The sequence below is a fragment of the Camellia sinensis genome, chromosome 2, assembly GCF_055761805.1.
Source record: "Camellia sinensis isolate YWXY chromosome 2, ASM5576180v1, whole genome shotgun sequence".
NCBI classification, from domain to species: domain Eukaryota; kingdom Viridiplantae; phylum Streptophyta; class Magnoliopsida; order Ericales; family Theaceae; genus Camellia; species Camellia sinensis.
This window is the reverse complement of record NC_138962.1, coordinates 73,658,658-73,671,226: the sequence shown is the minus strand read 5'-3', so window position 1 is coordinate 73,671,226 and position 12,569 is coordinate 73,658,658. Positions and strand designations below refer to the sequence as shown.

Genomic DNA, 12,569 nt, shown 5'->3' with positions numbered 1-12,569 from the left:
AAGACAAGCACAAAAAGTTTTCCTTAAGAAGTCCAATACATACTACTATTATCAAAATATTAAACTTTAAAAAAATATAATTTTTGATGTAAATGTCAATTTTTAATAAAATTAATATTTTTAGAATCTTCGCATTATGATCTATCAAATAAGATCCATGTTGATTATGAAATTCTTAAAACAAAAAAAAAAAATATTACCGTCGACATTGATGTAAACAGTAATAATAACATGTTATTTCGTTTGACAATAACATGTTACTATGATTCACAATAACATGCTACTCTGATAATATTATAAAAAAAAAGAAGATATTTTTTACTTTGTCCTTACTCAATTATGTGTTTCCTCTTATGAAGCAAAATAAATTAGTTGTCTTTTAGTTGTCTTTTTCACTAAACAAGGGTCCAATGGAGGAGTTTTGACTAAATTTTCCTATTTTTTAATTCATATATAATAATTTGCTATAAATCTGAACGGTATCTAGAAACATAGTTGTCGGTAGATACTGAACCAATTTAAAAAAATGTTATATTGTCTTGCACAAGATGAACAAATTTGATTATAACTCATTATGGTGTTGGTTATAATTCATTGTAATTTTAATTATATTAGTAATGATTTATTTTGGTTATTATGGAAGTGATCTGTAATTATGTCTCAAGTGATCTCCTTCAATGTCTTCAATCTCGTGCGCCCTATCTGTTGATGTGACAAACCTCTTGGGGGTGATCTAGGTTCGCCATAGCTGGTTCTGCAATTATAGTCACTCCAATTGTTGCAGCCAAGAGTGTTTGGTTACGGTTCCAATGTTACTTGTGAAAACCTAACCTGTTCTCAAATGTTATGTGCATTATAAGCGGGACGGACTTATGTGGAGGTTGTAAGAGGCCATGGCCCCTCGCTTTTGGCTTAATTACTTGTGTATTTTTTTATTTTTTTTACTGTTATTTCTTATGTGATGTGTATTGACCCCTAGCTCTTCTTTATTCTTTTTTTTACTTTAAAGCAATTCACGCGCTCTTCTCTTTCTTTAGTCTTTTGTAATTTTTGTAATTCTTATATTTTTTATTTTCTGTCTTCTTTTAATTTTAGGTTTTTGTTTCTTTTTTCTTTTGGATTTATCTCGTGATAGCAAATTATATGTTAATTTTTTTTTTTGGTCACAAATTCAACCATATAATGCCCAATTCATTGTCATATAATCGTAGGTAAATTGTGAATCTCTAACATTACTCACATTTTTATTCAAGTTTTTGCCCCTAGGAAAACAAAAGTCTGATTCCGTCCCTAATTACCAGTAATTGTAAACTATATTTTGAATAATTGAATTGCAACTCAAAACTTCAATTTCCTTAAAAAATTTACAATTTTCTATTCTAATTTAATTTTTACATACTAGAATTAAAAGTTTGAGCCTGTTTGATTAGCGTGGAAAATAAAGATGATAGAAGTGAAATGAAAGAAAATTTATTTTCTAGTCTCTGTTTGGTTAAGATGAAATTTTGGTGAGAAAGCTAATTGGCTAGTTTCACAATACTTTATTTTTTTGGGGTGCACTTTTTACATAATAAAGTAATTAAGTGTGCAACCCCCTTAAGGTTGCACACCATGTGCAAGGTGTAAATGCAAAAAAATGTCGTAAATGCACACTTAAGAAGGTGTAAATACAAAGTCGTAAGTGCCTTGCATACCATATGCAAGGCACACTTAAGAAAAGTCCATAAAGTTATCATGGTAATAGGAGGTGTACACAAAACTGTCTACATTTTCCACCATTTTAATGCTAAGAAAACGGGGAATTTTATTTATTTATTTTTAATCTTTTATATACTTTTCATCTTAATCAAATTCAATTTTCTTTGAAGATTATTAAGTTGTTAGAAATAGCAAGGTATTGCAAATTGTATATAGTAACGTTATCCAAACATAATTTCGGCCCGAGATTCTATTTATATGATTAATTCATTTAGATATAATTATGTCTACGTTATTTTTAAATAGTCTATTCACACATAGTATTATTGTATAAGGACTACGAATGCCAAGAATGGTGAGATACAAAATAGGAGATTAAGAGGAGAATCACACTAATGGACTAGATTACAAAATTGATAGAATTTTGTCAATCATTCTTCATAATCTTAGATCAAATGTAATGCCCCAAAATTATTTAAATTAAAATATTACCCATAACATGATTAATCTGAAATCTTATCATGTCAAATAATAACATTAGCCCCAAAAGTCCCCATTCTCATTGAACTATAGTTTCGTTTTACACGTTCTAAGTTCAACTAATAGATACATCAACATTAACATAGTTTAACAAGTTAGAGGATACGTGCATGATGCCTTAATGGCTTACAAATAAGCAAGGTAAGGCCTTGTTACAACAAAATGGATACATGGTCCTCAGACAAAAATGCTCGGAGATTTCACATTAGACATCCATGACCCTTCATGTTCCAACAAAAAAACCAAAGAGTCCACCTCCTTCTCGTTGAGATGGTTGCACATCACCAATTCCTGAAAATTTGTTAGATATGAATGAGTTAGATGCCTTGTAGAAATACTTTTAACAGAGTATCTAATTATTTGAAAATTCACATGGCATTATCACAATCAAACATGTTTAATTTAGTTCATAAAATTTATTGAAGAGAAGATGTACAAATTTATAACGTTCACAATCCCATAACTCAACACCGGGGGGTAAATACACCATGAAGCCCTTAAGGAGAGTCCCAATACTTATATATACATATGTTTATAGTAAAAAATATCCCTACATTTGCCGGCTATTAATATGGTAGGGAATGGGAACCTAAAATCATTTTTTTTTTCACTTTTACTGACTACAATACGGTAGGACTAGTGGACACCCAAAAACACTTTTCCACATTTGTCTAGCAATAAGCTCAAGACAGGGCATTTGGGCACCTTAACTCTATGTGTGGGTACCAACACAATAGACAACCATTTCCCAAAATTAACTCCTTACCCGGACTCACACGCTATTTACCACCCCCTTAAAACAATCTTTCCAAGGCTTCTAGTGTTTATACATTCATGAAGATTAAAGCAATTTTTCACCATTTAAGCCACTGAGGTATAACTGTAAAATGACAAATCCCAAAATCATAAATAAAATCTCAAGAACATCCAAATTTCACAATTCTCAATTCAAATACCTCTCAAATAACATAATCCAATCACCAATTTTAAAGAATTGAAGACCAATTTCATGTAATCACATTATCTTCAAATTTCAAAAATTAAGGCCTTTGCTCCTCTATCATATCTAAGGCCATTTCTCATGTAAAATTTCCATAGTCCAAGAATAATACAAGGAATCTTAACAAAAAGGTAGAGAAATTCCATTTTTGAAAGAAAACTTCAATGTGCAAACTCAAACATTCATCACTTCATCAATGTTATAACAATACCACATAAACATCTTCAAATCAAAGAGACACGTTGTTAAAAGTAATCCTATCTCAAAAATCAAGACCAAGAAGCTAGATGATCGAAGAACTCTTCATAAAATCCCAACCCAATCGGTAAAACACTTTATCTCCACCCAAACTCCAACTTTTGTAAGGAAAGGGTTATAAATCTAAATAGAATGGAAGATTTTTAGAGAGATATAACTAGGGTTTTCGGAGCTAGAGAGAGAGAAGAGAAGGAAGGAAAGAAAAGGTGAAGAAAATGATCTAAAAAGTCACTTTTAAGTGGCATATCGCGCAGACTGCTCAAGCGGTCTTGTCATTGCTCGAGCGTTGAACGAAACCTCCCAGTATCTCTGCCTGCAAAACGAGATACCTCCTCTTCACTCGAGCGACCATTTGATCGCTTGAGCAGTCCCTCGACCTGCAAAACAAATTACTAGAAGCACCTCATCTTCGCTCGAGTGGTCTTTTTACTGCTCGAGTGGTCACCTCGGACGAATTGTCACGTCAAAAATCTAAGTCCCATGATCTCTTGTGATTATTGATTAAAGAAGTCTAAAAACAATCATGATCAACTATTAAAGAGAAGATAACAAGCAAGCACAACACAACTTTTTACGAAGAAAAATCACAGTTAGAATTCACCAACATTTGATAAAAAAATCACGGCCCCTAGGCGACAAGAATAATCCTCTATGAAGAAGAGTAGTATTAGAAATTTTTTATAAAGACCAATCAAGGCACACCAGTTTGCTCGAGATGTACAAGTAGCTCAACCTCTATCCTTCATCTTGTGGATATCCGCCTCCGCTATTGAATCCACAATAACGGTGTTGAGTCCACAACAAGAATGCTCTAGACTCCAGTAGAGCTTACACCTCAAGAACACTCATAAACTGTTTAGTTGTTTGTTATAGACTTGATGATTTCATGAAAGATCTAAAGATGTAAATGGATCATCAAGTAAACATGAGAGAAGTATACAAAGTAACCTCACTACAACACTCTCTCAGACAAGTCTCAAACTTAAGACAGGATGGATGAATCACAAAACAGAACAAGCTAGATATAAATAGACAATCCTCCGTCGCAGGCGTGAACTTCATGGTCGTGGGCGCAACTGTGCCTTTAGCAGGCGCCAACTATTCTTCGTGGGTAGCAAAGAAAAAGTTCTGGGAGCTCATTTTGATCGCGGGCTGTTTGCGGCCTTCTCTGGGGGCGCGATGTGATGTTCGCGTGCTCAGAGATGAATGTTGGGAAGATACTGGGAGCATGTGTTCATCGCGGCCTGGTCGCGGCCTAAGCGCCGGCGCAATGTTTGTACATTGCGGGTGCGACTGACATTCGCGGGCACGATATTGAATGATTGCTTAGCCGAATTTGCAGACTTTTGCTCTGATTTCCTTCATCTCTTCAACCCATATCCTGCAAAAATAATCACACGACAAACTGCCACTTTTAGCCTTCTTCCATCAAATCTTGACCCATGCTTTTGGCCAATCAATCCGAGATAAACAGTCCCCTTTTTCTCCTCTGTTTTCCGCAGACAACTTCTTAAAATCTGTACATTCACTGAATTTAGCCACCTCTTTCATAGATCAATTTTTGAAAAAATAACTCTGAAATATGGACAATGTAAGACATCAAGCAACCACATCAATCCAGAGAATCTAAAACAAATCTGACAAAGTGATTTCTTTAAATAAAAAAATCCAAACTTCTTGAATCAATGTCAAGAAAGGGATTGCCAAAATACGAAGGCTCGTTATGATAAAAATTCTAACATTTATCAATCGTGCTACAACTAACTACTAACTTCTGTCGATAAAAAAAATAAAAAAATAAAAAATAAAAAAAAATCTTTGACCAATCCAAATATGAGATATAATATACTATTCAAAGGAATTGATAATTTCAAGATTAAATATTACCTAAGGGCTTGTAACCTCTACACCCAGTTTACACTCCACAATCCGACAGTATTATCATGTAGAGTAGATTTTGCTTATGTACTGTGTCCCTACTCAGTCATTTGTTTCAACATTCCTGTAAGCTTTAATTTGTTTCTAAGCATTTCACCAAAGCTAAATCAAATCAAAGATAAGGACCATTTTGTTTTATTTATTTATTTATTTATTTTTTTTATAATTAATTAAGAGAAGAAGACCTAGACCTAGACCTTGATATGGAACAGATAAGTCTTTCCAAGTCTGCCACCATTGAATGTAGCATCATCATCTGTTTTTTTTTTTTTATAATGTACTTGTCCCACTCCCACCAGACTATGGAAAAAAAACTTTGTGGATTATTCCATGTCATTTATTGATCGGTTTAGAAATCTATTGACACCATAAATTAATTTTTTGTCAATTGAGGCCAAATCTAATCTTATTGATTGTGGCCCATCGATTTTGGTCTCTTGGTTTAGACTATAAATCATTTTTTTTAGAGTAACTTTGACCACATTTATTATTATTATTTATTTTATTGTAATGCAGGCCATTTGGCAATAATATACTGTTTGTACCTATTTTCTAAATTATCGGTCGACTGAAGTTTGGTAGTGATCTTGGCAAGTCTTGGGTTTCAAGTTGAAGTGTGTGGGACAAAAAAGAGAGTTGGAAGCAATTATGGACAGTTATGAGCAGTTAAGGAAATGGCTAGAAAGAAGGAAATAATCTTTGAAAGAGCAAAGGAAAGTGGCTAAAAAGATGGTAACACGTGGACTTAAATAGGTAAAGAAACTACCTACAGCAGTTGTTGAGCAATTGAAACCGTGAACAAAAGCCTATAAATAGGCTCAAGGAGGAAGCAAGAAGGAATCAACAAATCATCAACACTCAACATTTGTTAGAATAGATCTGTAGGAGTAGAATTTCTTTAGGAGTAGCTTTTGTAGTTTTAATTTAGTGGTTTTGTAATGGTTTTCTGTTTCTTGTAATCAATAAACTTTTGTTTTGGTTTTTTTGTATTTCTGTTTTTGTTCTTGTTCAAATCTTTGTAACGAGTAGCAATTTCAGCAATACAATATCAGTTTTAGTTTGTTTCTCTATGTCGATTACCTCCAAAGAAGTTCTTGAATCTGTCAAAGCATAAGACACCAACCACAATTGCTTGATCTGTTTGTTGTTTGTGAAATATTGATTTCTCCGTTGAATCTTTCTATCGATTTGATCTAAACCAAATTTTTGCTAACAAAATCAAACACTTAAAATCCAAATTCTGGCTGTATCATTAAGGGTGAATTTAGGGGTTATGTATCTGGGGTCTCTCCCATTTCTCCGTGACTATTTGGCTGGCGAACACATAAAATGAATACCGTAACAACATGAAATTCTGGTGATATTATACTGTATTGCTGATTAGTCTGTCTGTCTCCATCGTTGTCCGACTACACAGGACTTGGAACATTCAAAGTTGGTGCAAGAAAGTTTTTAATCATATTCTACAAAGCCAATATCAATTTTGCCTTCATGTCAAGTATATTTTGAGTCAAGTTCACATGCATGACTGAGAGGTCTCTTTTGTGCTTAAAGCCACCACTCCAAACTTTAGCAATTCATTTCATTGTCATTTGTGTGCTTCACCATAAGCTAAAAATGAGAATTATTTGGCTTTTCTCAATCACCATAGTTACTAGCCTCTGCATTAGAACCATTCCAGTCTATAGCCAATGTTTGGAGGATCAAAGATCATTGTTGCTCCAATTGCAGAATAGCCTCAAATTCAATCCTGCAATTTCTGTCAAATTGGTGAATTGGACTCCAAGCAAAGATTGTTGTGATTGGAAGGGTGTGACTTGTGATCAAGCCGGTCATGTTACAGGTCTCGACCTGAACAGCGAATTCATCTCTGATGGAATCGACCAGTCAAGTAGTCTTTTCAGTCTTCAATTTCTTGAGAGCCTGAATTTGGCTAACAACAGCTTCAACTGGAAACAAATTCCATCCAGTTTCGGCAACCTTATTAGTCTGAAATATCTGAATTTGTCTAATGCTGGATTTGGTGGGCAGATTCCGATTGGATTGTCATGCTTGAAAAGGTTGGCTACTCTTGACCTATCTGCTCTTTTCTTCCCTGATCCGTACTTACCTGGAACTGCTAGACTTCAACTTGAGAACCCAAATTTATTAACGCTTATTCAAAACCTCACTGGTCTTAGAAATCTCTATCTTGATGGCATAAATATATCGGCTCAGGGGAGTGAATGGTGTCAGGCCATTTCCTCTTCATTGCCTAATCTGCAAGTTTTGAGCATGTCCAATTGTTATCTTTCTGGCCCTATTGATTCTTCTCTTTTGAAGCTTCAGTCTCTGTCTGAGATCCATCTGGGTTCTAATGATCTCTCTGTTCCAGTTCCAGAGTTCTTTGCCAATTTCACAAATTTGACAGCCTTGAGACTCAGTTATGCCAACTTGTACGGAACATTTCCCGAAAAGATTTTCCAAGTACCAACCCTGCAGACTCTGGACTTGTCAGAAAACATAAAGCTTCAGGGTTCTTTGCCGGAGTTTCTACAAAATGGATCCCTTCAAAACCTGGTACTTTTCGACACGAATTTTTCAGGCAGATTACTGGATTCTATTAGTAACCTGAGAAATCTGTCCAGGATAGATCTTTCACGCTGCAATTTCAGTGGAACCATTCCAAATTCAATGGCAAACCTCAGTCAACTTGTTTATTTGGACTTATCATCTAACAACTTTACTGGTTCAATCCCTTCCTTTCAAATGTCCAAGAATCTCACCTACGTAGACCTCTCCCATAATGCTCTAACAGGTTCAGTTCCTTCCACTCACTTTGAAGGCCTTTCAAATCTTGAAAATATCCATTTAGCATACAATTCATTCAGTGGGAGTATTCCCTCGTCTCTGTTTTCCCTACCATCAATGCAGAAAATTCGGCTTTCTGTTAACCAATTTGGTGGTCAAGTTGCTGGATTTCTAAATGGGTCCTTGTCTCCTTTGAATACACTAGATTTGAGTAGTAACAAACTGCAAGGGCCTATTCCCACATATTTCTTTGATTTTGGAAGGCTTAATGTCCTCTCACTTTCTTTCAACAACTTCAGTGGCACCATACAGCTTGAATGGATTCAAAGCCTGGAAAATCTTGCGAGACTCGACCTTTCATACAACAGGTTGATAGTCAATGCAAATGTCAATATTTCTAGCTTGTCTTCATTTCCCCAGCTCAACATATTGAGATTGGCTTCCTGCAAGCTACAAAAATTTCCTCCACTTATGAACCAATCAACAATTACTCAACTAGATCTTTCAGACAACCAAATTTCTGGGGAAATACCTGATTGGATTTGGAACATTACCAGTGGAAATTTAGTGTATCTGAATCTTTCTTGTAATCTCCTAGTGGGAATGCTGAGACAATATAATTTTACTAGTCTTAGTGTCATTGACCTACACTCCAATCAGCTCCATGGTGAAATCCCAATACCATCACAATCAGTTATGTATGTGGACTACTCGAGCAATAATTTCTCCTCTTCTATCCCGGCTGAAATTGGAAACAGCCTGACCCTTGCTCTTTTCTTCTCTCTTTCAAATAATAACCTCACTGGTGTCATCCCTCTATCGATATGCAACTCAACCAACCTTCAAGTTCTTGATTTGTCCAGCAATAGATTAAGTGGCACTATACCGCAATGTTTGATTGAAAGTTGTTCTGTGACTCTTGAGGTACTAAATTTGCGCAATAATATTCTTATTGGTAATATTTCGGGGACATTCCCGGAAATTTGTGCTTTAAAGACACTGAACTTTAATGGGAATCAGTTGGACGGACAGATTCCACAATCTCTGGCCAATTGTACAAATTTGGAGGTTCTAAATCTTGGTTACAATACCATAAGTGATAAATTCCCTTGCTTCTTGAAGAACTCATCCCATTTGCGTGTACTGAATTTGCGATCCAACAGGTTCCAAGGAGGCATTCAATGTGGAGGGGACCAGTTTAATAGTTGGCCAAGGCTTCAAATTATTGACCTAGCTTTGAACTACTTCACTGGACCTCTGCCAAAAAAAAGCTTCTTACATTGGAAGGCAATGATGGTTGATGAGGGCAATGGACAATCAAAACTCGATCACCTGCGTTATGAGTTCCTATACCTTGATCACTTCTACTATCAAGATACAGTGACAGTTACCATGAAAGGGCAACAGTGGGAGCTTGTGAAGATCTTAGCTATATTTAAATCTATTGATTTCTCAAGCAATAATTTTGAAGGAGAGATACCCGATATAGTTGGGGGTCTGAAATACCTCTATGTTCTCAACCTGTCATACAATGCCCTCACTGGTGATATCCCATTATCACTTGGAAATTTGACACAGCTTGGATCATTAGACCTCTCATGTAACAAGCTAAGTGGAAGCATCCCAGAGCAACTTGCAAGTCTTTCATTTCTTTCATTCCTGAACCTATCATATAATCACCTCGTTGGAAGGATCCCAATAGGCACTCAAATTCAAACATTTTCAGAAACTTCCTTTGAAGGAAACATAGGATTATGTGGGCTTCCTTTGAACACTAATTGCATTGATGTTCAAATGCCAGCAGGAATCTTGCCATTAACACCTGATGAAGATGGAGATTTAGATTTTGAGCCTGGAATCTATGTAAGTGTTGCATTCGGATTTGTTGTTGGGTTGGGAAGCTTCATTGGGGCACTTGCTTTATGTAAAAGGTGGAGGCAATGGTACTACAAACATGTTGATCAAGGTCTTGAGAGGACTTTCCATCTGGAAGAAAGACGAAGAAGAAGAAATCGTAGAAAACGAGCTTACAGAGATCCCATTCGGAGACTTTAGTTCTGGTGGATTGTAACCTGGTAAGAACTTTCTTGCAGCCTTCCTCTGCCTTTTGTCTATCAGGTGCTTAATTATTAGTCACAGTAATAAAAGCATCAAATATATATGTTTGTTTAAAATTTTCACCCAAGTGTTGCATATTATTGATATTTGTATGTTAATATTCAATAGTCTAGAATATCATGTAGCATTGCCGAAGTAGTGCTCAGAATTTGTTTGGTAGTTGAGAGATAAGAGATGACTTATCTAGTGTGTTTTGTAAATCTTAATTTATCGGACGTAATGTCATACGATTCTTGACACTACCTAAGTTCTTCGGTTTATGGAGAATCAAACACTACAACAGCAACTTCAAAGGTAAAAATTAAAATAGCTTTGCTTGTTATAGTGCAAACAAGTCAATTTTTTTAATATATCACTCTAATAATAGTTCACACGCTATTTTGACAAAACCAATTCTCATATTCATTTTTGGCCATTGGATCTACTCCTCAAAAAGTCTATTGTGATCATTGTTTAGTTTTGATGCCATGGCAAAAAAGACTTTTTTTACACTTAGTTAAATTTAGCATAAAATTTGGCTTTGCCCTTTTTTGCTTAAGCACTTGTCTCAACATTGAAGAAGGATTTTGAGATATTTAGTCAAAAAATGGATACGAATGTTTAACTTGTAACATATGAAGTGTTGAGGCTCTGTTTGGAACTTGGTAACTATGAAGAAAAAGGAAAAGAAATCAACAGGGATTTCATTTCTTCTTGTTTGGTTGTGCTTGAAACACTGATTTCTCATGCAACAGTTTTCATGGGGAGATACCAAATACAGTTGGGGCTCTCATATCCATCTGTGTTCTGAACTCAGTTTCAAAAATGGCCAACACTGGTACTTTTGTGGGTACTTCTGCACAATTTTTTTTTCTTCTTTACCCCAAAGGTATTGTTTTTGTTTTTAAAAAATATATTACGACTTATTTGATAACCTGTTTCAAATTTCTTTTAAAGATGTATCTCTAATAAATTTCAAAATGTGATCTTGTGAACTGCTTAATCTTCTATTTTTTTTTTTTTTTATGAATCCAAAGTTCTTATTAAAGGAAAAATTACATAAAAGGATAGTAACTTACATGTTTGGCTTTAATTTTTAAGGAATAAAAGTAAGTTTCTCCAAATGTCAAATTACACATTTGGGCAATCCATACTATAGAGGTTTTGGATTTTCTCTCATTCTAGAACAAATCTCACATTACGAACAAATACATAACAATCTAATAATGTAACACTCTAAGAGCATCTCCAACGGTGAATCAGATTTTTCACCAAATTTGAGTAAAAAATGACTCATTTTACCAATTTAACACCACTCGCTCCAACGGTGCACTTTCATCAAATTTGTGTCGGGAACAACCGGTTGGTCGACTGGTTAAGCGAAATTTTTTTTTTTTTTTTGAACTTTTTGAATCTTTTAGTGGTCGACCGGCTGGTCGACCGGTTAGGCAAAAATTTTTTTTTTTTTTTTTTTTTTTTTACTGTTTGAACCTTTTCTTCGAACCGTTTGAACCTTTAGGCGGTCGACCGGTTGGTCAACCGGCCGGGCAACCGGCTGGTTGACCGGTTAGTCTCTCCCAACGATTAGGAACAGTGATTTGATAAAATACTTCGCCTGTTCTCATTTTGGTAAAAGATTTGCTGAATTCTGGATTTGATATCGATTTGGTGAAACCGTTGGAGCTCAAAAAAGTGACTTTTTCATCAAATTTTGAATTTGATATCAGGTTTGCTGAACCATTGGAGATGGTCTAATGTAACATACTAAAAAACTTCTTAGTATACTTTTTCCAAATGTAATAATGTAACACTCTAAAAAATATATATATAAAAAAAAATCTTAACGTATTTTTTTACAAACATAACACTATAACGTAACACACAAAAAAAAATTCTTAGTGTGCTTTTTTCAAACATAGCAATCTAATCAATGTAATCCCAAACGTAACACCTTAATGTAATACACTCCAATATAACACACACAAAAACACAAAAATTCCTTAGTATATTTTTTCCAAACGTAACACTCACAGTTTGAAATTATACATTTGTCCAAAACTTACTAAGTACTTTTTGTACTTTTGAAATGGTTTGAAGAATTCCACATCTTTTTTTTGGAGTATTACATTTGAAAAAAGTAGATTAAGGAGTTTTTTGTGTGTTATATTAAGGAGTTTTTTTGGAGTATTATATTGGAGTGTTACGTTTGTAAAAAGTACACTAGGGAGTTTTTTTAGAGTGTTACATT

The 12,569-nt window shown here is 34.8% G+C and overlaps 1 protein-coding gene across 1 annotated transcript; it reads left to right on the top strand.

Moving 5' to 3' along the window:
- Positions 1 to 7,040: 7,040 nt before the first annotated feature.
- LOC114297961 (receptor-like protein 7) lies at positions 7,041 to 10,498 on the top strand. The gene has a single exon (XM_028242437.2). The coding sequence runs from the start codon at positions 7,052 to 7,054 to the stop codon at positions 10,277 to 10,279; it is 3,228 nt and encodes a 1,075-aa protein (XP_028098238.2). The 5' UTR covers positions 7,041 to 7,051; the 3' UTR covers positions 10,280 to 10,498.
- Positions 10,499 to 12,569: the final 2,071 nt, after the last annotated feature.